At 37.6% G+C, this 27,864-nt stretch overlaps 1 protein-coding gene across 1 annotated transcript in view; it reads left to right on the top strand.

Annotated features, from left to right (window-relative positions):
- The window catches only part of LOC129000660 (multiple epidermal growth factor-like domains protein 8), a 40,328-nt gene that overhangs the window by 9,523 nt on the left and 2,941 nt on the right, over positions 1–27,864 (top strand). The window contains exons 9-32 of the mRNA XM_054427622.1: positions 365–447; positions 1,016–1,195; positions 1,408–1,580; positions 2,073–2,151; positions 2,705–2,835; positions 3,731–3,931; positions 4,568–4,869; positions 5,510–5,624; positions 6,423–6,672; positions 7,135–7,348; positions 7,579–7,708; positions 8,709–8,770; positions 8,964–9,140; positions 9,927–10,103; positions 10,785–10,963; positions 11,644–11,855; positions 14,204–14,349; positions 14,713–14,836; positions 18,529–18,726; positions 19,482–19,674; positions 23,232–23,413; positions 24,531–24,675; positions 25,148–25,334; positions 26,585–26,822. Of these exons, the coding sequence (XP_054283597.1) occupies positions 365–447; positions 1,016–1,195; positions 1,408–1,580; positions 2,073–2,151; positions 2,705–2,835; positions 3,731–3,931; positions 4,568–4,869; positions 5,510–5,624; positions 6,423–6,672; positions 7,135–7,348; positions 7,579–7,708; positions 8,709–8,770; positions 8,964–9,140; positions 9,927–10,103; positions 10,785–10,963; positions 11,644–11,855; positions 14,204–14,349; positions 14,713–14,836; positions 18,529–18,726; positions 19,482–19,674; positions 23,232–23,413; positions 24,531–24,675; positions 25,148–25,334; positions 26,585–26,822 (4,078 nt within the window). The remainder of the gene's footprint in view (positions 1–364; positions 448–1,015; positions 1,196–1,407; positions 1,581–2,072; positions 2,152–2,704; positions 2,836–3,730; positions 3,932–4,567; positions 4,870–5,509; positions 5,625–6,422; positions 6,673–7,134; positions 7,349–7,578; positions 7,709–8,708; positions 8,771–8,963; positions 9,141–9,926; positions 10,104–10,784; positions 10,964–11,643; positions 11,856–14,203; positions 14,350–14,712; positions 14,837–18,528; positions 18,727–19,481; positions 19,675–23,231; positions 23,414–24,530; positions 24,676–25,147; positions 25,335–26,584; positions 26,823–27,864) is intronic.

Here is a 27,864-nt window from a genome sequence, read left to right as displayed (position 1 = left end):
ATTAGGCCTATATTCCTGATCTTTTTTTTCTTGAAGTTCATGTTAATTTTTTATTGAAGTAGAACATAGGTAAAATGAATGAGCTACTGTCAAAATTCTAATTTTCTTTCTTATTTTTTTACTTAGATAGTTGACGTGGCAAAAAGATGCTTAAGTTAACGAGATCTTATTTTGGTTTGGCTTGGTTGAAAAGTTGATGAATTCCAGAAATTTGTTTTCAACATCAGCACTCTCTGTCAGTGGTTTAATTCAAATTGATTCATTTTTACTCTAAAACTGACTAGAAGTTAACCATGTCTACTTCTGTCAATAGTTGAAGGTTATCCCAGTGTAATTAACCAATCCTGTGATGGTAACGTTACAGACATCACAGCCTGGCTGCCTGTAGTGGAGACCCAGAGTGCGGTTGGTGCTCGGCTGATGAAGTTTGTTACGGTAGAATGTTAGGTAAGATTGTGAAGTATACTATACAAATATTATGTAGAGCCATAGAATAAATTGGTCAAACAGCTGAAGTAGAATCACAGAAAAATTTTAGGATCTTATCATATAAATTATTTAGCCCAGCTGATCCTACCAAATTGTTAACCCAAAATCTTTGCACGATTGTTCTGGCTGATTTTGTTATACTTGAATAGATTGTTGGAAGGAATTTGGTAATGTTTACCCATAATGGTTTTTCATTGTGGAAGAAGGATTGTCCATACACCAACCTTATGGGTGTAGTGTTCCAACCTAATACTCAAGAAATGTTTTCCAAGCAGGTGATAACACCTAAAACGTTTGCAACGCAGTATCTGATACCTACAAGGGTTACTTTAGAGCGAAGTGGTAGATCGGTTTCTACAACACAGGCAAGCTTCCACAAAATTACTCAGCTATCACAACTGCCTGGAACTCTTTTCTTGGGCGAGTTATTTGTGCATCCAGAAGTGCTCTCCCTTCAAAGACCAATCTTAACGACCTTTAGGGCTCAAAGAGTTTGCAGTTTGTAACTTTCTGTTTACCTTGGCAGGTATAAACTGCACCACCAACCTGCAGACCACCAGATGTCCTGGGGTGTGTCCTGCGCTGGGAGACTGTCACAGCTGTCTGCTCCATGGCAACCCTCACGGACTGACGTCAGTGGCCCTCAAACTGCATCTGGGACACTGTACGTGGTGTGTGCAGAACGCTCGGTGCCACCACAAAGATGGTCAGTACAAAATGTGTTTAGATAGTTGTTATAAATGGATTTCAAGCTATAAAATTGACTATAATTTTGTATGCAATGGATGCTAATAGTGCCTTTGGTTCATTTCAAGGCTCTACATGATTCAGTCATTAAAATATTAATTTAGGTTTCATTTTCATTTGAATTCCTTCATCTAATTTAATTTACTAACTAATCACGTTGTGGCCTCACAGACAACTTTGGCGTGTGTGGTCTGAAGGACGACACCCCGTCTCAGGAGGCCGGGTGGTGGGGAGACAAGGGACAGGAGGTGATGAGTGCCGACGTGTGTAGAGAGCTGGACCGCAGACCCGGCCTCACCTTCCTCAAGTACAAGTACCCGGCCAACTGGACCCAACCTGACCATGTGAGTAGACCAGCCAATGAGAAAACACCTCGTCACTCAATTTCTGTATTTGAAATGCGACAGAGTTAGCTTACCACAGAAAATTAGAGGCTTGACTCTAAAAGATACACAATAAACATAACAAAACATAAAATTCATATGTTTCATCCTAATATATATATATATATATATATATATATATATATATATATACATATATATATATATATATATATATATATATGACTTTTAAGGGAGTAAATCTAAAAGGTAGACAGTATATTTTTCTCAGGTACTCCATACCTTTCCAAAACAATTTTCAGTAGCCTACATATTTTAGTATTTTTTTAATTCCCTTGCATTGTTTCTCATTGTAGAATATTGGTGCACCATTCAAATAAATTTGATTTTAAGGCACATTTTCATTGTTATAAATATTTGTTTATATTGGTAAAGCAAGTACTTAACAACAAGTACATATTGATAACTCTTAAGTTCCTTTTTGATTTACAGGTCAGCATTATCAACGCAACCACAGCAGACTTCAACGCTCTGAGTGCATCAGTGTCTAGAACCGAGCAGAACCTTGGGGGTAAATATTAAATAAACATTAAATAATTTAATTACCTAAAATATGCCCCAATATATAGAAAAATAGAAAAGTTTTACAAACATTTTTGGGACCACTTTCATCTTTACCAGCATAATATCGGACAAACACAACTTGATTAACCTTTCTGTTTGGTAATAATGCCATTTTCTACTGAAATAGCAACTTTGCCCACAGACAGCCATTTAAAAAATATTGACATTTTAATTTTGACATAATCATTACTATTTGTATGAGTAATTTGTTGATACACCATTTAAATTCTTCTGTAGATACCTATTCTATTCTGAGGTAACCCAAACCTTAAACGATGGTCTATTCCATACACGCATGTATAGTTCCATTTGGTTAACCAGCACTTTGTTTTTCCTACCTGTTCAAAATTGGATATTTCGAAGACAGACTCAAATGTTTAAATATAAATACTAACGTTAAGGGGTACTTTATTTTGTAAATCTTTATGAAAGATCAGCAAAAACTATAGGAGTCTATCGTAAAGCTTAAGCAAGTGCAACTAATTTTATGCATTGTGCAGGTGAAGTGACAGCTCGACTTCTGGGGTTTCTCCGGCCGCCTCAGACGTGGGAAAACTCCCAGGAACAGTTGAGAATCTGCGTCAGTCATTCCAACGCAACGTTGCGGCTTGCAAGTCTTACCAGCCATTTGGTCAGTACTTTGGGAAAGTTCTGCTTTTTAACTTGTTTGTATAAAATATGACTGGATGCCTGGTAATTTTTGAAAATATTTGTATGTATTTTGAAAGAGCGAAATTTGTCAATTGTGTTATAGTCCGTTCACAGAATTTAGGCGGTTTGAGGGGAAGTTTCCCCACTGCTTATTTGCTTAATATATAGCCTATGTTGCAGCTGACTGACGTTTTGGCAAACCTCAGCTGTTAAACTATTATTTAAAGGTAGGATCAAGTGGTTTAAGCTTGAGGATGCTTGAATACTTTTGTATCATACAGGACTACCAACATGTTCAAGATAAATTATAAATTAGCTATCTTAGTGCAATATTTATGCTGTTGTAATTTAATTTGATTAAATCTTGTTACAAGAGATTAACTATTATGATTAAAAACTTGTCGAATCATTTTTGCTCACCATCAATTCGTCAATTTGGCCTTTAAAGGAATCTAAACCAAATTGTGCCTAGCATTTCACTAATCACCTATTATTTTGAATACATACATATTTTAAACTTCCAATTCAGTTATTCCTGGGTCTATGCATCAACTTAGTCTACATCTTCTATCCATCTACAGTTCCTCCCCTCCATCATCTGTCAATTCATGCTTCTCTCCTTTACATTAGGCCTACTCATAACCTCATATATTTCCTCTTCTAGATCTTACTGTGAACCTCCTTTCCTGTATCAACTCCATTTTACTAGGAGTTTCCTCTTCTGAGGCTAAACCATCAAAGTATTCTGACCTTTTCTGCGTTCTAAGTTATCTTAACTACATCTCATTTTAGCTCTTCATTTGTTACTCCATTTCATTTACTTCTCTTCTATGCTATATTGAATATTAATTCTGTAACCTATTTTTTTTCTGCAGGAGGTAGTGGCCAACCTGAGTGCAGAACAGACACACTGCGTGGCTGCTCTCTGGCCCACTGGTACCCCTGCAGTGCTGCTACCTGGCAGGTACCTGGTAGACTACGAGTCTCGCAAGAACATTTCCATCAGTCAGTACCCACCTATACACTCTCACTCTAAAATGGAGTTGCTCCATAACAAAACCCACGAAACTCCAAAGGTTTGTTCATGTTTTTGGTATTAAAAATTGGTTTGAAGCAGTGTTGGACTTAATTATGTATCGAGGCAAAAGGAATATCTAACTAAATAATGTAATAAAAAGAGTTCCAAGTAGACAGCACTTTAAAAGTTCATAACAATCTTAGTTTTATATTTTCCCTTGCAAGGGAAATTCTTCAGAAGGACAGTAGTAAAATAAAAGTAGCAGATTCTAAGCTGAATGCGGTTAAAAGCTCAAAAATTGTATTGTTCTTATTTTTAACTCTAGTTCCCGATAACCTATTTCACAAACTCGGCACCCTTCCAGTCCACATTACGCCGAGTTTGCGGGACTCTACTGTATTTCTTACTATGATGACGTCTTCTTTTTACTTCTTTTTCTTACGAAACCTAAGGATATGGTTTAAAAGTCTAAAACATTATTACTTACTAATAGGATTTATCTAACAGATAATTGCAGACATTTTCCATCACGCATGTTGTGATAGAAAATGTGGAGGGTCCGCGTTAATCCAAAAGATAATGTTAACTCACCAATTGCAAAAATTAACTTTGAAACAAAGAAGTAACTTCTTAAGTAAAACAGCCTAAACCTTTTTAACTATTTTAAACCTATTCATATGTTATTTACTTGCAGGTGTTTACGTTCGAGTACCTAGAACCCTTTGAGGGCAACGGCAGCTGCAGCCAGTACACCAACTGTCTGCACTGCCTCAGCGACTCACTGTGCGGCTGGTGTGAGCCGACCAACGAGTGCCAACCTCGCAGCAGCGACGAGCGAGTCACCTGTCGCTCACCGTCCTCGTCACAGTGGCACTACCTGACCATCGTACCGTCTCACTGCGCCAACTGCTCTAACTACGTGGACTGCGAGGCCTGTGTATACACGGGCATCTGTGAGTGGTGGCCTGACGACGCTAGGTGCTCACGCAGAGGAAGGTGCGTTAGTTGTATGTTAGTCTACTAGTTACATTAATGAATGGAAACTGTTCGATCAGTATAATGTACCTGGGGACATTGTTTGGCAGAGTAGGATGGGTATGAAGGATAGGCTAGGCGAGCTAGGTTATGCTTTGTCATGTCGTGCAAGTAGTGTTTCCACACAATCTAAACAAAAATCTCACTTATTGGTGTATAGTATGTATTTAGTTTTAATACAAAATTAGACGTCATAGCCAAAAATTCTGTTTTATTCTACATGTTTTAATTCCCACACAGTACCTAATAACACTTCATGAAAACACTGCTTACAAGCTAGGAAGTGTGCTTGAGGGGTGTATGATAACATCAAATGCTTTTAGTAGTATGTTTTTGTAGTGCTGTCAGTTGAACAATTTTCTTCTGTGTTTGGGAATGGGGTCATTAAATCATGGTAGTGTGCTCAGAGGATCAGAGAACGTTTGGATGAGAACTGGTGGCTCTGACAGCCTTCAAATGAACACTTTGCTTTGACAATTTGTAGGACTGTACACTTCTTTACATTGTTTTTTATCTGTTTAGTTACACGAGTTAGCCTAAAACTTGTTACAATATCCACAACTATGAGATATATAAACCATGGCGTGTGTTTTCTGCTCAGGTCTCCAGCAGGAGTGGTGGAAGCAGGCAAGTGCCCTCCTCCATGTTACAGTAGAGCCAACTGTACAGATTGTTTGGACGGCAACGGACGCTGTGTGTGGTGTCAGGCCACTCAGGTAATGGACGTTTGACAATATTCCCCATAGTCAGTTATACCAATTTCAGGTTTTTATAGCTGCACTTAGGTTTTATCACCACGTCTCAACTTTTGCTTAAAGGTATACAGTACCTGGGAACCGAGCAACTTTATTAGTAGGCCTATACTCTGAGCGTATTCTTTGGTCAATGTCATCTGTCCCAAAAATATTGTTTTGCAGTCTATTTAATTTCTGTTAAAATACAGTAGAACCTTGATAACAAGACCACATAGGGATTATAAAATAAGACTTGTTATCAATGCTGACTTCTTATTGAGGTTGCAATAACATGTGATTAGGGGTAAAATAGTTTCAAGTAGATTTGATTTGTTATCAAGGGTCTTGTTATCGAAGTTCTACTGTAGTAAGGTAATACCCAGTATTTTCCTCGCTCCAAAACTGCAACCGGAACCTTTCATCTAACCTTAATTTTCTTGCAATAACATGGGGGATTCCCAGATCGAAGTAACAAATATTCAAACTTAACTCATATTATATAGAAATTGAACCAAAAACCTGCAGTCGTTGCAGCCATTGTAAAAATTAATCATATAATTTTAATGACGTTTTTGGAAAGATATATTATAGTTTAGCAAGCTTGCCCTAGAAAATTAGAGAGAAGAAAAATAGTATCTAAAAGCCTTGGACACTATTTTTATCAAGTCTAGATTTACTCGGTCCCCTTCAAAAAATATTTCTTAACCAGCCGAAGGACTTCCTCTTATGACATTCAAATTCAACCCTCTTGATCATTATATTACTGAATTAACATTTCAGGAGTGTTTTGCATTCGCCGTGTACACATCGCAATACCAGTTTGGTCTCTGCAGAGAGTGGCTGGACCAGACGTACCACTCGCCTCACTCACTGGCGCCACGCAACCACGCCAGCGCAGCCTGCGATGTATGCGGACGACACGCCAACTGCTCATCCTGTCTGCGCACGCTGGGCTGCGGCTGGTGCTACGACCTGGACAATCCCATACAGGGTGTCTGCGTACCAGGCGACTTTAGCAACCCTCATGTTGGTAAGTCGTTAATCTGTTGTGTGTAAATTGTCTTAAAGAATTGAAATAAAAGTATCGTTATTGTTAGTAATTTTCCGTCTAAAAATATTGCTGGATTGAAAACCATCCTTGAAACTACTCTTCTCAATATATTACCTCTCTTTTTCAAACTGTCTTTAGGCTCTACGAGAGTAAGGAAAAGAGGCTCATATAGGAAAAGGTATTTGGGTGTTGAGTTGAGTGATTATGCTGATGATTACTACATAAACAGTTAATGTCATGTTTGTTTACAACTTTAGGTTGCCACTTGAACATTAGGATTTTAGTCCATGGGAAAAAATGTTATATTAACAATGAATTAATATTCAGTTGTATTTATAATATGACTTAAAATATGATTAAATTATTCCATAAAAATGCCTGTTGCATGTGAAATAAAATTAAAATACCATACGTATAACTAAATTAATTATAATGTTACAGAGTCGTGCGCCGGTGTGGTGAATCGAAAGCACAACATGTCACTGTACAGTGATGAGGTGAGCTGGTCATACGCCCAGTGTCCAGACGTAGACGAGTGCGGACTGGGACTCCACGATTGCCACCCCGAGGCCAAGTGTACCAACACGCACGGCTCGTACAGTTGTCAGTGTCGACGCGGCTTCATCGGCGACGGCAAACACTCCTGCACCAAGACGTAAGCTATAATTTGGATTTGAATACGAAGTTGTGAAGCTATTGGTTTTGATGACGGATTGTGTAAAACAGGGTAGTTATTAGTGTAAATTTTTCAACACAATAATTGTTTGCCTTTATACATTCGTATTCAGGCTATGCTCAGTTTGGTTGGTGCTATACACACCCTTTGTAATTGACGAAACGTGGCTTCCTTGTTTAAGACACACATACAGCAGTTGTGTGTTGTAGGTGTTACAACAAGTGTATCAACGGCTACTGTGTCGGAGCACCGCAGTACTCCTGCAAGTGTGACCTTGGCTGGACAGGACCTGACTGTGGTACCAACTGTGGATGCAACAATCACTCGACTTGTACACAGGTAGAGAAATATTTATTCAACACACATATTTCAACCGGAGCATCAAATTCTGTGGATTATTATTTTGCATCTGAGCAAGGAGTGTGGACATTTGCCAATGTTTTCTCCCTGCCATTTTTGCACTGATCATAACCCACCAATAAGCCGTCTGCGCTAATTTTTTTTTTCACTTTGGTTTTTACATTTCCGCACTTATTTTCAATCAGATAACTTGAATTGAAATCGTAACATAATACAGTATGAAATGTACGAGACAGATGAGGTCGTTTACATGTCAAAATAAGTTGGCAAAACTGGGCAAGAATAACAGTATAGATTAGCTATTGTATTGTAGTTTTTAAGACCCATATTGCTGTATAGTTTAAAAGAAAACTTAGTAAAAACCTTTGGACAAACATAGCATAGATTGGCAGAGTATTGGAAACATGATTAGACCTAAGAGTTTTGGTCTGATTCATCATCTACAATTGTTTAACATTTTAACAGATACACAAACATAAACTACATTTACTTTACTTTGTGGTATTATACATCTGTGGTATTATACATTATAAAATCTGTTTTCTGGACGTATGGCCATGGTTGGTATATCCTAGGCGTGCGCTTGGTTGATCACTGACAGGTGTGCGTGTGTGTGTGCTAGTTCTTGCGAGTGTGTGTTGTGTGTGTGCGTGTACGTGTGTAGGTGTGTGTGTGTGTGGGTGTTTATGTAAGGTGGTATGTTTTAAAAGTGTATTGTTTCTTTTTACATTAAATATTGTAAATAGATTATAGTATTTTATTTGTACTGTATTGTACATCGTTTTGTTTTATTTGTATGTTTAGATTTGTATAAACAGGTTAAGTGTAAGAGAGGGCCATGTGGCCCTAACTTTGCCTGACTAAATAAATCATTTTCATTTCATTTCATTTCATTTCATACATAACCAGTGGTTAAAGATAGTATAATTACAAGGAGTTGTCATGCATTGAGTTTCTAAGTTTAATATTGTGATTTCAGGGTGTTGGAATCTGTGACAGTTGCCACGACTGGACTACAGGAGACCACTGTCAATACTGCAAGTAAGTTCTGAGAGCATGTTGCCTGTAGTGCAAGTTTATAAATCTAAAGTATAACACGTGAGTTATTGATTGTACTTATTTGCACAAGTTAGACATTAATAATTCAAATGATTTAATACACCTTTATGTTTTTAGTATTTTTTTGTGTATGGGACTATACTTTTGTGTTAATAACTTTCCCCTCCAATTGCAGAGCTGGAAGTTATGGCAACGCCACGTCGCCAGGAGGTTGCCGAGGCTGCAATTGTAACGACCACGGCAACGGAGCGTTGGGATTCTGTGACTCGATCACCGGAGTGTGCTTCTGTCAAGACAATACTGAGGGCCCAACTTGCAACAAGTGCAAAAAAGGCTACTACGGAGACCCAAGGTTAGTTGGATGCTCTGATCTCCAATCACGTTAATGTTGCCTATTGTACGACAACTTCAGCCAGCTGCCAAATATAATTCAAAGTAGCCTATAGCAAAAACTATAGTCCAAAGTACTTTCATAATGGAGTCTTATAATAAAATCTAAACTAAAACGTAAAAATCTCTTATTAAAAATGCTAACTCATTCCAGTTTCTTTCATTTTGGGTAATCCACCAATGAGAGCCATTCAAGGGAATGATTCATAGACTGACACTCTGAATTCTGTCGATGTCACTGAAAATGTTTTCATCGTCTCCTGTGATCATGGCGTAATCTTGAATATGTACCACAATCTTGTAGAAATCATTATCGTCTTTTGCTATCTCAGTGAAATTATGATGTACTGCAGTGTCGTAGACGTTGTCTTCCATGATTGCAGCAATGTCATAATATGCACATACATCATTGTCTTCCCCATTCATGGGAACATAGTGAATTTTTATTGTAGTCTTCTAGCAATCATCATTGTTTCCCACGAACACTGCAAAATCTTGTGCTTTCTCTGCAATCATAAAGACCGCACAGTAAGGATTGTACGGCCAAATTATTTACTGTGCAACAACTGATGCACTGAAACCGACATTTCCCCCCAATTCTTGGTTTCGGTTATTTTGCTGCAACCCACATACAACTTTAGGAACCAAACAATCCCTACCACTAATATAAGCAAAGAGAAACAAATTATGGAGATAATTTATATAATTTCTAAGGATCAAATAATTAATCCGATGATTGTGTGTATAGGAGGGGTGGCACGTGCTACTACCAGTGCGTGGCCCGAGGGATGCTGACCAGCACAGAGAAGCAAGGTCTAGGGTCTCGGCTGGCGGAGATGAGTGCGTGGGAGTCTCGTCAGGGGCCGCCATCTCGTGAATGTCTGTGGATCATCAGTCCTCACGAATTGCACAACAAGACTGACGCGTGAGTGACTTAACTGATTACTGTGGGATTTCTCTTTTGAGATGTCCAGATAGATTACCTGGGGAAATTGTAGTAAAGGAGCTATACAGATTTTTTTATGAATTTTTCAGTACTCATAACACATTGGCACGTCAGCACATCAACATTGTAAAAGTTTCTTAATTTATGGTACAGTGTAAACAAAGCTACAAGCCAAGATAAGTGGAACAACAAATGGTCTTGTAAAAAAATTCATAATCTTATTTTTTTTAAATTTATCATGTAGATTATGTACCATTTTTTTAATAGGTCTCATATGTGTTCTGGTGATTAACCTTCCCCAACCCATGACCCCTTCTTAGACGAATACCTTCATACATTAAGTTAGGGTGATGACCTTAGATTTGATAGAACTGTGTGAAAATACACATTCTATCCTGATGTTAAAGTTTTAGCAAGTTTTACAATACATTTGGAGAGAGAAATAAAACAATAACTCAAACCTTGCTTGTTTGGAAAATTCTTTCAGTGGTTGTAAAATATTTTAGGTTTTTAGTATATAATGTAAAGGATTTTTTTGTGCATGTGTTGACTGTTTCCTATTCGGGTAGTCTGTTTCCCTAGCAGCCATATACGACTGCATATTTTGGCACCAACTCTTCACACAGGTCAGGAGTTACATTTGTATGGTATGTTGGACAGGTCCAGTGTGATACAGTTGACCATAGACTCGGACATCGCAGTTACCTGTGGAGACAACAGTGTCTACGTGTACGACGGACTGCCAGACTTTGTGTCCATGGACAACCACCAGAGTCATGTGCTGGGAGTGTTCTGCTCACAGGATACGTCGTACCCAGTCACCGTGGAGGCCCGTAGTGGTCAGTCAAGTAGTCTTGTCCCCTTACTCATGAATATAAAGAGATTTCAAGCTATGTAGCCAATTAAGGTGTTTAAAGATAGATGGATTTTAAGGGATAAGGTATATTATCTGTAGATACAGAGATAAAAGTTTGGAAGTACTAAAATGTAACATTTTATTTCAACCAAACATTTTAAGAAGTGTTACAATATTGTGAAATATTGGTGTTATAAAGTATTGTGAAAAACTTATGACTTATTGTAAATAATCTCTTAAAGCCAGGGTTTTAAGGATTTTGTAATGGGCAGGTTTAACAGCAAGCTTGCCTTACTCTCATAAATTAAAATGCACAAATAAACATAAAAACACACCGTTTTCTGGGCTACCAGCTATCTTTTAAATAGTAGAGTCTTTGTATTGTGAAAAGTTGCCCAATTTTTTTATCCTTGCTGAACGTTATAATCTTTCCTAACAACTCCTTAAGTAAGAGTATGTTAATTCATTATTTTCTTATAAAAAGATAGGGCATTTGCCAGGAATTATTGAGGAAGACAGGAAAGCAGGCTTACCTTTAAATAAGTCCATAGAGACACATAAAACATCACAAAATTTTGTGATGTTTTATGTGTCTCTATGGACTTATTTAAAGGTAAGCCTGCTTTCCTTATTAATTAATAATTTTATTATTACTTGTTACAGGGGTGATGACAGTTCACTACAAGCAGGGTGATCCTCTGGAAGGGTTCAATGCCACCGTGGAGGTGCTGGGCTGTCCAGAGAAGTGTCCTCGCAACAGAGTGTGTCGCGCAGGAGTCTGCGTGTGTCCGGATGGCTCCACAGGTCCTGAGTGCAACGACCTTCTGTGCCCCAACAACTGCACGGCTGACTTAAAACAGGGTGTTTGTGACAAGGTTGGTCGATGAGCGTTCAAAATATTTAACCATTGTTGTCTATTTTGTTTGTCGAAGGTTTTAGCAACCTGACAATAGTTAGTATTGTCTGGGACGAGGGCTGTAATCCAGCTACGAGGTCACGAATTGTGGATATTTTTAGGCAAGCACTGTGGATGCCATACTCTCTGGTGTGGGTTAACGGCCGCACAAGTAAGTACTACGACTATCCGCAGTACTATCCTGATAATCAAACAAATTTGTTAATATCAAGGCAAAAATGTCGTTCGGATTCCACTATAAACTGTAGGCAGGCCCGGTCTGGCTCCATTGGAGGCCCTCGGCTAGATGTTGATTTGAGGCCCCCAGCCAGAAATAAAACAAGGACCATGGGGTGCTCTCACGGCAACAATTAGTATATATGTTTGCTGCATGCCGCAGGTGCATAAAAGGGGCCTAAGGTGGTTTTAAATGATTAAAAGTTTTTGATAATTTTTATTAAATTAATAATTGTTAATAATAATTAATAATAATTAATAAATTAATAATTTCATAAATTAAAATCTTTGTGTTTATAAATTTAATTCCAAGGTATCAATCCATTTAAATTTGATATAAAATTTGCTCGTATTTCTATTCACCTCTACAGCTGCCATAAAATTTAAAGGCCTATTCTTAAAATTGTTTTAAGTCTTCAATTTAAAAATAAGACCAAAACCTAGTTCTTGGAGTTTTGGCCATACATGGTAAAAAAGCATATCACGTACCACTTTTGAATTTTGAATACATCTACGAATGGACCACATTTACTGTTTATCACACACTTTACTCCATAGTTGTACTTCAGCAACAAAGACAAACAGAAATAATCAAAAGTATTTTAATTTAAACGTTGTAAGGCTTACAAAAAACTTCTGATGATTTCCGCCTGCCTGTTTGCGACTTCTCATTGTTAGCAGAATCGGAACTGAAACCAGCTAACCTGCTAACCATAAGTTCAAACAGTTTGAATTTCATTTGTTTTTATTTTGAAATATTTCCTATCCATTTTTATTTTACTTGCGCCACTTGGGTGCGCACGTTTCATTTTATAAACTGAACGATTCACGTGTTAGTAATCTTTCAAACAATACGTCATAACCCACTGTAGGAATGACTGGAAACAGTCGTCGGTGATTAAACTAGTCGTAACACCATACTCGACCTTTTGGTGTTGAGATGAGGCTGACTGGTCGAATAAAATCAGTTGTAGATAAACTGACGGTTAGGAATTGGGAACAGTTTTTAGGGATGATACATAAAATGTAATTGCATTTATTTTTGTTGTTTAAAAAAATATAAAATTGCCAAGACACTGTGTTTTATATACTGATGATTTAGATTTTAATGCCTGTAGTAAAATCTGTTTTAAAAACCAGGTAACAAATAAATAGGAATATTTGTTATACTGAGTTAGAAACATTAGGCCTACTGAATAATTTTAATCTTGTAGTCATGTAATAGCTAAAAAAATTTAATTAATTGTAAATGTTGTCATTCTATTACGTTTTATACCAAAGTAACAAAATATTAATGCAAATGACAACAAACAATAGGAATCAAGCGGGAAAACTCTAATGTTTAAAGTAAAATTATATTCGATAATTTTCTTTGAAATGACTGAAACCACTGCACCGATTGAACGCCACCAGTTGTTGTTGTAGTGGAATTCTCTCGGTTTTTCATTTGACTGAAAAAAACCACTGGTTTTAAAAACAACCGATTGACAAATTGACTAGTCGATAGTTTTTTCCAGTCGGTTGTACCATCACTATACTAGTACAAGCGCTAAGCTGTCTGCTTGAGTCCAGACACCTGACATATCGCAGACGCGCCGGCACGGCAATGTCTCGTCACTACCGCGGAGCGCTGGGCACTGAGCTGATTCGAACGGTGCGTTGCAGTGAGATCGGTGACTATCCTCTAGTACTGAGTGACTATCACTGTGAGGGGCTACCCCTAACTGTAATTCAATTAAAAAAAGAGTATTGTTTATTAAAAATTGTTTTTGCAAGACTAAGTCGCTGTGAAACAGTTAAACAAAATATTTTTTTATTATAACTAAATTTTTTTGAATTGATTTTTTGGCTTTTGGAGGCCCCCTTGAGCCGGAGGCCCTCGGGGATCGCCGCCCTGGCCAGACCGGGCTTGACTGTAGGTCCCTTAGTCGCCATTCGCTGTATGGGCTTTTGGGCTGTATGAAACAATTTCCTTCTCTTGACAGTCGATAGACTTCACAGTATTTAGAATGTAAATATGACAGTGTAACCGTTACAGGTTTTAACATATAAATTTTAACATATTTGAATGCTGTATGTGTTCTGTTCCAGGGGTACGGACGATGCCTGTGTGTAGATGGATGGGGCGGACCTCAATGTGCGACCAGACTTACACCAAACCATCTGGTGTTCACCGAACTGTTCAACTCTGCCCACCTGGCTGATAGTCTCGACCATCTGCGGAAGATGCTGCCTCGGTGAGTTACGTGGAGTGAAAATCCTTTCTATTATGTCACATCAATATTCAAAGTTTCAAATATAAGGGAGAACATATTTTGCTTATAGTATATTTTGTGAACAGTGTATTCAACTATGATCTATTGGAATAACACGAGCTATTCTACCAGCTATTAGATGGGTTTATATGAATTGGATGTGTACTTTAGTATCCAAAAGTCTATGATTTAAGAAATTTTGCCTTTGGGAAGGTCTTAACTATAGGAAAATCTCTATACTGATTACAAATTGGCTCCCTAAGGGTTAATTGCAGAAGGTTTTCTATAAGTATTGAATGTAGGTAGTGTTATTTTCACCTGTTAATGATGTTGTCCGTTGTGCAGGTTTGGTCACTCTCTACTCACGGACAGACGAGGGTCACTGTGGTTGTTTGGAGGTTATTCTCTATCTCACGGTCCTCTCAACGACATACGCTTGTTCGACACAAAGAACAACACTTGGATGCAGGTAATATTCTAAAACATTTAAATTTTAATATATTACAAACATTAAGTGATGGACTGGTTAAAAAAAAATTGGATACGCATACAGAAATTTTGACTGATTCTCGATTGTGACTCAAATCAAATTTAGAAACACAAGCAGTTTAAATTAACTTAAAAGTTTGTGTAGGCTAATTATTTGTAGGCTCTTCTGAAAAAAGTAGGGTTTATTAAAACATGCATATTAATTAATTATTTATGCAATCAAAATTTCAAACTGACTCTTTATTGGCGGGGCTTTTTGAAACCTGAAAATTAAAAAAAAATTTCTTACCGTAAAACCGTCTAGACCCGGACAGGGGTGGTTGACCCGGACAGAGTGTAAAAGATTTCTAAAATCCTAACTATAACCTTACCTTAACACATATCACGATGATTTTTTCTTCTAAAGCAACGTAATAACACTAGCTAAACAGCTGAACATTCATTTATGACTTTACATCAGCTATCATGATGTCATCTGCAGTAATACCAACCTCTCCCCTTTGGAAAAAAACATTTTTTGTCCGACTAAGACATATATAATTTTATACACATAGCCAACAAGATTATTATTGCTATAATTCTATTCTCTATATTGTCGCGAACAATAATATATTAGTTTCTAGCTCATTCCGTTAACACTTTCCAAAAAAACTTATAAAATGTTAATCCAGTTTTGACCCGGACACTTCGGCGACGCGAGATTCGGTGCCACGGGAGCTTCGGCAGAGCGGCATTCGATGTTGTGCGACCGCTACTTACTCTTTGTTTATTTTACTCTTTGTGTTATTTGCGTTGGCAGCTATCAATTTTCCCGCTAAATATTGCACCTCACTTCTACTCTACTTGCTATTTTGTTATTGTGAGGTTATAGACTGATTTTCATTGTGACTTATTGACAATTATTAGTTATTATTAGTTAGTTATTATAAATTATTAGGTAGTTATTAGTGATGCAAAATGAGTGAGCGATACCAGCTTATCAATAAGGTGATTGAAGAGATAAAGGACAAGAAAATTAGTGTTCGAGCTGCGGCTAAAAAATACTCAATCCCAAAATCAACTCTGAGCGACCACTTAACTGGGAAATACAAAGGACCGCACGGCAAACAGCCAGTGTTTTCTGAGTTGGAAGAACAAATATTTAGTGATCACGCTGGCAAAGTGGCAGAATGGGGGTTTCCATTCACCCGCCTTGATCTGCGTCTAGTTGTAAAAATTTATCTCGACAAACAAGGGCGTAATGTACCTATTTTTAAGAACAATCTTCCTGGAGAGGAATGGGTAAATGGCTTTTTCAACAGAAATCCCGACCTCCGCTTGCGAATGAGTCGCAATATAACTCATAGGCGAGCCAAAGTTGGCCATGAAGAGGTTTCACAATATTTCGAAAACCTAAAAGAAAGCTTGGAGAACATCCCTTCAACCAACATCCTAAATTATGACGAAACAAACCTTAGTGATGACCCGGGATCTACGAAGTGCATATTTAAAAGGGGGACAAAGTACCCTGAACGAATCCTCAACAGCTCAAAGAGCTGCATCTCTATGATGTTTGCTGGCACGGCGAGTGGAAATCTATTGCCACCTTATGTCTGTTACAAGGCCGAGAGGCTATATGATGCTTGGGTGGCTGGTGGCCCACCCGGAGCCCGTTACAATCGATCAAAATCCGGTTGGATTGACGAAGAGACATTCGCCGATTGGTTCAAGACTGTAGCCTTACCATGGGCTAAATCCTTGGAGGGGAAAAAGGTAGTGATCGGGGACAACCTTTCGACTCATTTTTCCACTGATGTATTAAAGATGTGTGAGCAACACGACATACGCTTTGTGTGCTTGCCACCCAATGCGACACACTTACTTCAGCCGCTAGACGTCGCCTTTTTTAGGCCTCTAAAAGGAGCTTGGCGTCAGATCCTTTGTGATTGGAAAGTGACAGCAGACAGGAGGCTGAGCAACCTCCCAAAGAACCAGTTCCCTTCTTTGCTCGCAAAGCTTTGCGAGACCATCAGTGCGAATCAAGCAAAAAATTTGCAAGCTGGCTTCCGGGCATGTGGCATTTATCCGCTTGATCCAAAACATGTTCTGGACAAGTTTGCCCAGCGAATGGAAAACCATGTGATGGAATCACCTTCCAAGCAACCAAGGAAGCTTGTCGGCGAAGCTGTAATTCAATTTTTGTCTGACTTGCGTCACAGTCCAGGGCAAACCAAGCCAATGAGGAAGAAAAAATTGAATGTTTCTCCTGGAGCCAGTATATCTGCCACCGATATACAGAATCAGAATTCAAAACCTTCGACCAGTGCGGGAGAACCAGTCAAGAAGAAAGTCGCAAAAAAAAAGACTTAGAGTAGACTCATCCAGTTCAAGTGACGACCATTTTTCCGTGAAGGACTTTTCGGACGATTTGCACTGTTCCGACCCAGACGAACCTCAGCCGCTTGGTGCCGGTATTGATGGAGTTTTCAAGGACCCGGCTGTCGGGGATTGGTTGCTGGTCAAGTTCCCTGGCAAGCGAGAAATAAAATATTACGTGGGAGTCGTCGAGGAAGTTGTTCCAGAAGGTTTGGGGATCAAGTTTGCACGCAACATTGACAAAACATCTTTGTTCAAGTGGCCAGAACCGGCAGACAAGTGCATCGTCGACTACGATCAAGTAGAGAGAAACATTGGTGTGCCTAGTTTTAACTACAAGAACGATAGACTGGTTAGTTTTAAGTTCTCTTGTTCATTTGATGGCTTCACCATCCAATAAATGTACAGTGTAATGTTTATTTCATGTTCAATATCGTTCTTTTATTAACTTGACCATTAAATAAATGTAGGCCACTGTAGGCTCACTTGTAATGTTGCGTCTTACTCTATGCAATCTCCCCCAACCTCTCTCCAAATAACTTGAAACTAATTTTAACCCGTCTGTAACTCAGTCAACACATAAAACGAGACGTTCTCATGTCCGTAAGCGGACTGTAAAGGTTAGATGTTGAGTTTTAATGATATTTAAGTTAGTGTCCGGGTCAAGAACGTTTTACGTGGTTGAGCCGGACAGTAAAAAAACTTTTTTTTCCTATGGATAATATAAATAATATGGATAGAGTTATATGGGTACATAACCATTAAAACACACACAACAATATAGTAAAGGTTTTATTTACATAACATAACCTAAAACCTAAGAATATAAAAAAATAGGTAAAATAGTGTCCGGGTCTAGACTGGTTGACGGTACTTGGTTTGCGCTTGGAATTTGATTGATTTTACGTCACTCTTAATAAAATCGTGATCTCAAAAGAAGTAGGCCATACAAAATTTACATGTTTCTGCACTTGCGGAAGATGACCATGCACTAATCGCTGTAAATTCTGGAATTTGTATTGAGTACCAAGGTTACAAAGTATTCGACAATTGGTATAAATACCACTGGGTTTTAACACTTTGAGGGATCACAAATGAAAATTACTCCATCCCTATAAATATTCAAATACAAAACTGTTAACAGTTTAGCAAAGTCTCATCTACAACAATGTTGTACATGTTCTAGTGTTCCAACCTTATTTCTAAAACTGCATTGTCCCATATAAAAGTACAAGTTTGCTTGTTATGCCTCACCTCACAAGATCAAATAACGGAATAAGCTAATAAATAAACACATTGTTATGTTTCTGTTTGCAGGTGACCATCGATTCGACCAATGACGCCAACATGCCGCAGGGCCGATACTTCCACGCAGCCGAGATAGTTCACTCCAAGCGGGAGATCTTTGTCTACGGAGGGCTGACTCAGAAACTGACCATGGCTGCCGGAGCTAACAGCACGCTCAGCGACTTCTGGAAGTTCAGCCTGAAGAACCAACGTTGGATAGATATACAGGTGACAAATGGTCCCTTCTGCAGTTAAAAAATACAGATAAAAATCTTTGCTTGGTAGCTACCTTTAAATGTGTGTGGTTATTCTCTACATGTGTAAAAAATTGACCAATGTTTGATTAATTGCATCAATCAACTACCTGAATATGTGTAGTTACTAATTAATTTTATTGAAGAACATAAATCGTCAGGTTCTTCCTAGAAGATCTTATAAATATCCCTTTTAATCCTCATGAGCAATAAACGTACATTTAAAAAACATAGAGCTATCGGGACAGATGTTTGCTAAAAGAACGAATTGGTTTCACAAACAACTGAAATAGTTTGAGTTTAAATAAATGCTGTCTGCTTTTTAGGAAAAAAATTTTGGAAGAAATAGCAATTGGCTTAGGAATACATTAAGAAAGAATGGAAAGATACACAACTATTTTCTCAACTAAAAGAATTTCCCGATTTAAATGAGCCAAACCAGAGGGACCGCAGTTCTCAAAGTGTTTCAAAACTGAATATAGAGGTGAAGAATAATAATTTGTGACCTCTTAAATAGCTCTACTTCTTCTAATTACAAAGTTTCTTTCTTTTATTTGCATCAGAAAATAATTTGATAAAACTCTCCTTCATGTAGTCAGGACACATACACATACACATACATTAAGGTTAATTTGACATACATTACCCTAACATGATATACTAACATAGATTGGTGTACATTAAGTTACACAACTGCCTGTTTAGTGAAAGTGAATGGCTTTGTCACAGACATCACAGACAGCGCTGTCCCCCCCACCTTTGGCGGGGCATACACTGACATTGCGTCGGGGCACTGAGACAGAGAGTCTGCTGCTGATCGGGGGCTTCAGTCCAGACCATGGATTCTTACACCATGTGTGGGAGTTTGACCTGACTACTGAAACTTGGACTGAGTTGGAAACCTTCGGCTACGGACCTCTTGGTTAGTGTTCACTCATATCTTCTCACCTTCCACATATTTAGGTACATCCTAGTTAATTCTGAATCGGGATGCTGACTAGACTCCTCTATCTTTAAGATTCCAGTTGAGCTGCCAGACTCAAGACTTTAATCTCATTCCCTACCATCTGACTCCTCTCTTCTCCTATCCCTCTTCACATATTCAATCCAATTTCTAGGTCTACTCCAATCTCCTTCCTTTCATCTCCATCAACTCTATTTCCTCTCACATGTCAAAATTGTCTTTTTCTATCATCCCTTTAAAAGCTGTCTTCAAAAAAAAAAGGTACCTCTTCTGGTACCTTAATTTCCAAATCCATCCCAGATTGTTTTACTCTAGTATAACAACTAGAATTAGTAATATTTAGAATAATATCACTCATCTGGTGAACTGAACAAAATGCAGAATACTATACAGGGTGTCCGGTCATAAGTGTTAAATAAAATTTTGCATTAAACTACATACAAACATTAACTACATACATTTGGTGACAGAATGTCGCAAATTTGAGGTTCCCAACTTCAACAGTTAGAGAATAACAAATAAATTAAGATTTTTCAAAAATTATTGTAGTTGTTATGAAAAAGGTTATTTTACTCTGTTAAAAATGCATGCACTTACTGTCAGTTTCAATGTCATTTTCAGAATCCTCACAAAATTTTAAATAAATATAACACATAATCGTTGGGGTACGTAAAAATATTCTATTTAAAATTCTTCGTTAAACAAATTATTTTTATATCGACGAAAATGTAAATAACATTCAGCAGTTTATTTCTCGGTTGTTGAGTTCCGGATAGGTTATCAAATATGACTAAAAACTTCCTTATTTAAAGGGCTTTACAATGATGTATAACAACATTTACCTACTGTCAAATCCATGGTGAATTTTACGCACTATTGTGAAAAATCACGGTCAAGCCAAAACAGATATTGTAAAAAATAATAAAATTTTACTTACTATTTTATGAGCTGACCACTGATGATGAGGGTATGTATAATTTATGATTGACCAGACTACACTTCCATCAAACTAAAGAGTTTTTTTAAGACTTTGGAAAATTTGTAATTAAAAAACACAACACATTAGTAAAAAACATAATACACACTACATTTTAAATATGAAATGATAGTTAACCCATTAAACAAATCAATGACACACTTTGTCCGAAGCACAAATCACAGTTTGGGTGTAAAGTGCCCACCGTTTTTCCGCAAGCAGGCCCTAGCTCTTTTGCGGATTGCGCCAACTGTGACCTCATACGTCAATTTTTCCCTTACTTTCCCAGCAGCCTCAAAGATTCTCTCCCGTAACTCAACTTCAGAGTTTACAACAGTTGAGTAAACTAGACTTTTCATGTAACCCCAAACAAAAAAATCTAACGGGCTCAAGTCTGGAGATCGAGGAGGCCATGTCACACTTCCTCCACGTCCAATCCATGTCGGGTAGTTTTGGGATAGCCACAACCGAACGCTTTCAGTAAAATGTGGTGGAGCACCATCCTGCTGAAATATGATTTCAGCTCTTTGTTGAGGATCAATTTCATCCAACAACTGAGGTAGAGAGTGCTGAAGAAAATCTAGATATAAATCACCGTTCAGATTTCCTTCGAAGATATGAGGACCAATTAACCGATCTCCAATCACACCTGCCCACACGTTGATCCCAAACCTTTTTTGAAAAGAAGCTTCTCTGGAGGCTTTTGGATTTTCATTATTCCAAAGATGCATATTGTGAATATTTATCACACCTTCTCTGGTAAAACGGGATTCGTCAGTCCATAGTATTTTTTTAAGGAAGTGATATTCAACAATATCACGTTGAAGAAGCCAGCGGCAGAACTCCTTTCTGGATTCGAAGTCACGAGGCTCCAATCCTTGGACCTTTGTAAAATGATACGGATGGAAGTTATTGTCCTTCAACACTTTATGTACTTTCCACCGGGACATACTAGTTTCAAGGGCAAGCTGCCTAACACTAGTAGTAGGATTATCCATAACTCTCTGAATTACACCCTCTTCAGCTGCAACATCATGCACAGGTCCTACTTCTTTCTTCTTCTTCTCAACCGATCCTGTTTCCAGCAAACGTTGATGCACTCTAGTAAACACCTGAGTACTGGGGGTGGTGCGATCAGGATACCGATTCTGGTACTCTCTCTGAGCAGCCGACGCGTTGCCGTTACACAAACCATAAATAAAATGCATTTCAACATACTCCCGAATCGAAAAAGACATAGTTGACCGATCACTGTCCACATGTGACTGATAGATCGTTTTAAAATATGACTACTGGTTCGCTTTGTTTTCTTATCGCTTGGATAAAGTATTGTTATCAGTAAAATACCTGAATCTATTGACTAAATCCATTCAACAAAATAGAAATTCCGGGAGATAATTTAAATCTTATATGAAAACTATACGATAACCGTAACTTTATCACAAACACATTTTACTACTATGTTTCTTTTCTTAGCTGGGTAGTTATAAACAAAGCGTTGCATGCGAGAAAGAAATACAAATTATTTGTTGCCTGCACTTAAATGTATTATTCTTCACAATAGATTTTCTTTGCCCTACCATGTTTTTTCACAATAATGATCGAATTACATTAGGAAATTTGAAATTCGGTAAAAACTATTATACACCATTGTAAAGCCCTTTAAATAAGGAAGTTTTTAGTCATATTTGATAACCTCGCCGGAACTCAACAACCGAGAAATAAACTGCTGAATGTTATTTACATTTTCGTCAATATAAAAATAATTTGTTTAACGAAGAATTTTAAATAGAATATTTTTACGTACCCCAACGATTATGTGTTATATTTATTTAAAATTTTGTGAGGATTCTGAAAATGTCATTGAAGTTGACGGTAAGTGCATTTTTAACAGAGTAAAATAACCTTTTTCATAACAACTACAATAATTTTTGAAAAATCTTAATTTATTTGTTATTCTCTAACTGTTGAAGTTGGGAACCTAAAATTTGCGACATTCTGTCACCATTACCATTTAGTTTAATGCAAAATTTTATTTAACACTTATCACCGGACACCCTGTAGTGTCCATAAGGCTTGCATTATTTAATAACTATTCAGTGAGTTGAGTATTTATTCAATGCTGATTAAAGTTTGGTTTCAATTTAATTTTTTAACGTGAACAAAGATGGCTAATAATAACTAAAATTTTAAAATAAGCAATTATTTTCTTGCTAAATAAGTGGTGACATGTGCTAGTTCAATCTGAACAATACATTTTGTCTCCAGTCACTTAATTAAGACAAGTTTGAGATTAAACGTAATACTATTTAATTTTAAATCCTCTTTTGTGGAATTTCAATGTTGTGTTTGTAAAGTTGTGTATGTAAACAATTAATTTTAATTTTCTCAGATAAGCCAATTAGGCATTTATTAATTTACAGACATCATAAAATACTTAGGAAAGTACAGATAGTGAAAGAAATAAAATAATTCACAATTTGTGTGGAGGTTATGATTTTCTTGTACCTAAAACAACATCTGTGAATAATTCCTGCAGGTGTGTACGGCCACAGTACAGTATACCATGCTCCTACGTCCAGTTTTTACGTGTTCGGGGGTTACATGTATTCCGTCAATCGAACGTTCATTTCCAACAAGCTGTACACCTTCCACTACCCGTCGCAGACCTGGTCAGTCCTACCAACCTTCGAGGAGTACAACCCTCCCAGGATGCAACTGGTGAGTTAAAACTCACTTCCTTTGGTTTGTCAACTTTAAGGATCAGCTGTAAACAATTTTGAAGAATGTTACTGTTAAGTATATTGTTATATTTAAGTGCGTTTTGATTTTTACTACGGTATTTGTTTCTCATTTCATACTTGAATTTATTTTAATCTTATGGAAAGATTTTTTTGTATACTACTTTTTGTCCTGTACTGTTTTTACAGACTTAAGATTTAAAATTCCAGTTAAGTGACATAAGAGTTAGAGTTCTCCAGTGTTTTCACTAAAATAAGAGTAAAGAATGTAGTCAACATCAGCGCACATAACTACACAATAGATTTAGTTAGAAAGTTTGCAGTATCAAAAATCCATGGTGAAGTTCAGAAATAGTAAACTAATTACATTTAATCTTGAGTTATTGTATCAAAATGTATTTGAACAATGTACATTAACATGTTCATTGCGGGTTATATCAATTGATAGTACGTCACAAGCGCTTCTACCGGCCTACATCAACAGATGTAGTCGCCCCACCCCCACTACATTAGTTCAGTATGAACTCAGCCATTGCCGGGAACGTTATAATAGTTGCTAGCCTGTAGCTTAGAATGTGAGCTTTATTTTGGTGTAGGTTGGTACTAAAATTTCCCGTAAAATCCCATCTGACAATGCTTTTGTCCCTGTTTCGGGGATTTTCTCTCTTTAAGCCACATTACAAAGACACTGGCTACTGATCCAGGCAGTGCTGCTACCTTTGGGTGTTTCAGTGAACTAAGTCCACTCTCGGGGTAACCCGGTACAATCACCTCTGCTCTTTTGTTATTTGTCAGATTGAAATATTTGAATGCCTATTGCGTTTGCTGTTTCGGTGCCGTGCCGGGGCTCCGCCATGGCCTCGCCGCCATTGGCGAGCGCCTGTTTGAATGTATGCCGCTTCCAACAAGTTAACTTATCTTTTCCTTTCTGTGACGCAGTTCATGTATTTGCTGTAAAATACTTGATGAATAAAGATGATTTGTATTGTATTGTATTGTATAACTAGGCAAGTCCCTTATATTTTATTTGGGAGCGAGCTAGTTAAGCTGGTTTCTATTATTATCTCACTCATTTGAGTGTTTCTGTTTGTTGCCAGCCCCAGCCCAGACTACTACACACAGCAGTGTCTACAGATGAGTACATGTTGGTGTTCGGAGGTCGCAGCATCACTCCCACCACCCACGACTCTCTCATCGCCTACTCCTACGCCTGCAACCAGTGGATCAGGCTGCTCTCCAAAGGTCTGTTAATTGAAATTGTCAAGTGTGAGACTAGCATATTGCAAATGTGACAATACTTGGTAATAAAACCAGTAGTATAAACCACCTCAACATTATGCTGTAATTGTGCATGTGTGTTGATTATCAAATTTTGTATTTTCTTTCATGTGGGAATAGTTGAGTTAGTCCATTCCCTTTCAGTTTACGCTTAAGCTTTAAAATTTTTAACCTTAGTTTAATGAGGCAGGAATCATGTGGTATTATCTTAATTACAGAGTCTTTTAAAATTCACCAATTGCACCATCAATAGTTCACAAATTTAGCGTGACCACAATAATAATAATAATTTTCTCATGATCAAAATTAATTCTGGAATCAGTAGAGAACCCAAGTCATAAAGTTTAATCGATTACTCCCCTTTATCATCGGTACTGAAGATTTTGAGTAGTTAAAAATCAGAATCAGCCCCTCTACAGCTTCGCTTTGTCCGCAGATGTGCTGAGTGTTGGCAGTCCGCCTCCGTCTACATACGCCCATGCCATGACACTAGACCCTGAGTCGTCCAACACTACAGTGGTGTACGTGATGGGAGGGTTCACGGGGGGTGTGCAGAGTCACGTCACCAGAATAAACCTTCCAGCCGACCTGTGTAGACTGTGGACCAACAAGGACAAATGCAGGTGGGTTTTGATAGTTTTGTACCTGTGGAAACGTTTAATTTGCTGGTGAGTGTATAAACTCTCTTGTTGAAATTGTGGTCAGTTTAAGAATTTAATTAATTAAAGGGTGAGTTAGCATTTAAAGAGTGCGCTGTTGTGGATTCAATTACTGATCATCTGTTCAGTTCGCCAAATGTTTAACTAAACCTAATTCAAAGAACCTATTGTGAGCTGTAGTGTCTTTTATGTCATAACATTGAGTATACACGTAAAAGAGGGGACACCTAATGTTAATGCTAATAGTTTACCGATTTTGGCAAAGTAGTTTGGGCTGCTTGAGTCAACAAAAACGACATTCTACAACCTACATTAAAGAAAAAAAATAAAAACGAAACAGACTTACCGACATGCCCGAATTGTGGTAGTTCGGGCCGCTGACACTACTCTGCAACAGTGCTGTTCAGGTAACGGTAGCCTCCATTAAATGTCTTTTCTAGTACGTGTATGACAATGTTCATAACTATCACAGTAACATCTGAGAGGGAACATATAACTTTTTGTCATACTGCAGCAAAAACAGCCGTTTTTAATGCATACGTCGCGGGTCTAAAGTAGCATTTTTACTCTCTAGGGAGTAAAAATCACTTTTAGTCTCAAGGGAGTAAAAGTCAGCTGTTGTAAATTTTAATTGTGGCAGTCATATCGAACAAAAAGTTTTATCGATTGATGTATTAGGTCAGGTATTAGCCTATTGTTGTCGATCGCTCGACATATCGATGGTATAATGTACTGTGTAACACAATAATTGTAATGGACGAAAGAATTGAATCACTTACTTAACAGCTGCTTATTTACATTAGCAGTGAAAACAAGCCGTTTTGAGAGGTTATCTAAAAAAAAAAATATTTTGTTTTCTAGCTTTGTTTGTTAATTAATGGTGCAATATGACAAAAAATATAGTTCACCATACGGGTAAAAAGTGGCTTGTTAATCCTCGCTCATTTTCCTAACTTGACTACATTTTCCTAACTTGTAAAACTTGACCTCGGGGTCAAAAAGAATCACTTAAGACCCTAGTGATGAAACTTACTACCAGATTGTAGGAAACTCTGTGAGATAGTAACTGTTTTCTTATGTCGCAAACATTTGGTTTCAAATGTTAAATATAAATTGGATGACTACTTCAGTATCTTAATGTGTATTAGTACTAAATGTGTTTAATTGTACATAGACTGACGACGTGTTTATCACAAGTTGTCTGTTTCATCAAGGTCGTTTCTCGGATGCTCATACTGTGCGGTAATCAGTGAGGCCGGCAACTCTACAAGTTACTGCTACAGCAACTCACGTGGTGCACTCAACGACCCCTGCCGCGGCCTGCAGGGCACTCACAAGACCAACAACGGTGTCATGTGCAGCCGAGAGTTCCTGGCGCAGCGCACATGTGAGCAGTACACCTCGTGTAGCGACTGCCTGGCGAGGTGGCCCAGCCACTGGGAAGAACCTCCGGTGAGTGACATAGAAAACTTAGAGATTTTTGTTGCAGTTTTATTCAACATCTTGTCCACTAAAACCCTGCGAATTACTGAATACACATATATTGTTTTGAAAATGGTTGTGATTTTTAGAATAAATGGATTGCAGCTAGCTTTTCTTAGAAAGGTTCCAAATAGACACTATAGTGTACTCAGAAGACACTAAAAACAATAATAGCTGGGCTATCTGCATTTTTTCTGAGTCTTAAGTTTAACATTGAGCCACTGACAGTTCGCTGGTGTAAATACGAGTAAAATACGGCATGTTTCAACCAAACCACACTGAAAGGACAACTTATTTCAAGCTATAACATCTTTTGTGAACAAATATAGGTGTGATAAATATAAGAGAGAAAGTAGTATTATAGACTGTAGCATACTCATTCAATTAGGTTTTTTTAGGGGAAAAAATTGCCACAACTATTCATTGTAGATGAGACTTCTATGCCAGTTTCAAAAGTCAATCGTTCCACTTTGTTTAAACTAGTGTACATGTGGCTGGAAATCGAGCAATTGCAAAGTATTGTAGGATTTGCTTCAAAACGAATGACGGTCATAATTTCCGATGCGTTTAAGAGTTTAAGAGTCAACTCAAACTACTCAATGATTATTTATTATTTAACTAATGGAAATACTCACGATGTTCATAACAGGTTAATGTAATCAACATTTATTGTAAATATCTTATCATTTTTAAAAAGCAGATCTTATTTTTAGTGTAAAAAAAAATGTTTCCCACTTATAGCCAGCCACATTAGGTTGTCCATGTTAATCTTCTAGATAATTTACACATTGAATGTTTACAATTAACGAATTAACATACGTTCTTCCTCTCACTTTTAATTTCTGACAACAGCTGGAGTTTCATAACAATGTTTATTTCCCATGTTAATCTTATGGAGAAATAGGAAACTTAAGGACCCCAGGGGCTCACTCCTTAATTATTCCCTAAAAAGAAAGTTTCCTGCACAACTTCACATTACGCTCTTTCCAATGACACCAAAAACATGTCAATC

Source organism: Macrosteles quadrilineatus, unplaced genomic scaffold (genome assembly GCF_028750875.1).
Source record: "Macrosteles quadrilineatus isolate MER2022 unplaced genomic scaffold, UCM_ALF_1.0 Scaffold_8__2_contigs__length_117827958, whole genome shotgun sequence".
NCBI classification, from domain to species: Eukaryota; Metazoa; Arthropoda; class Insecta; order Hemiptera; family Cicadellidae; genus Macrosteles; species Macrosteles quadrilineatus.
This window is presented reverse-complemented; position numbering and strand designations above follow the sequence as displayed.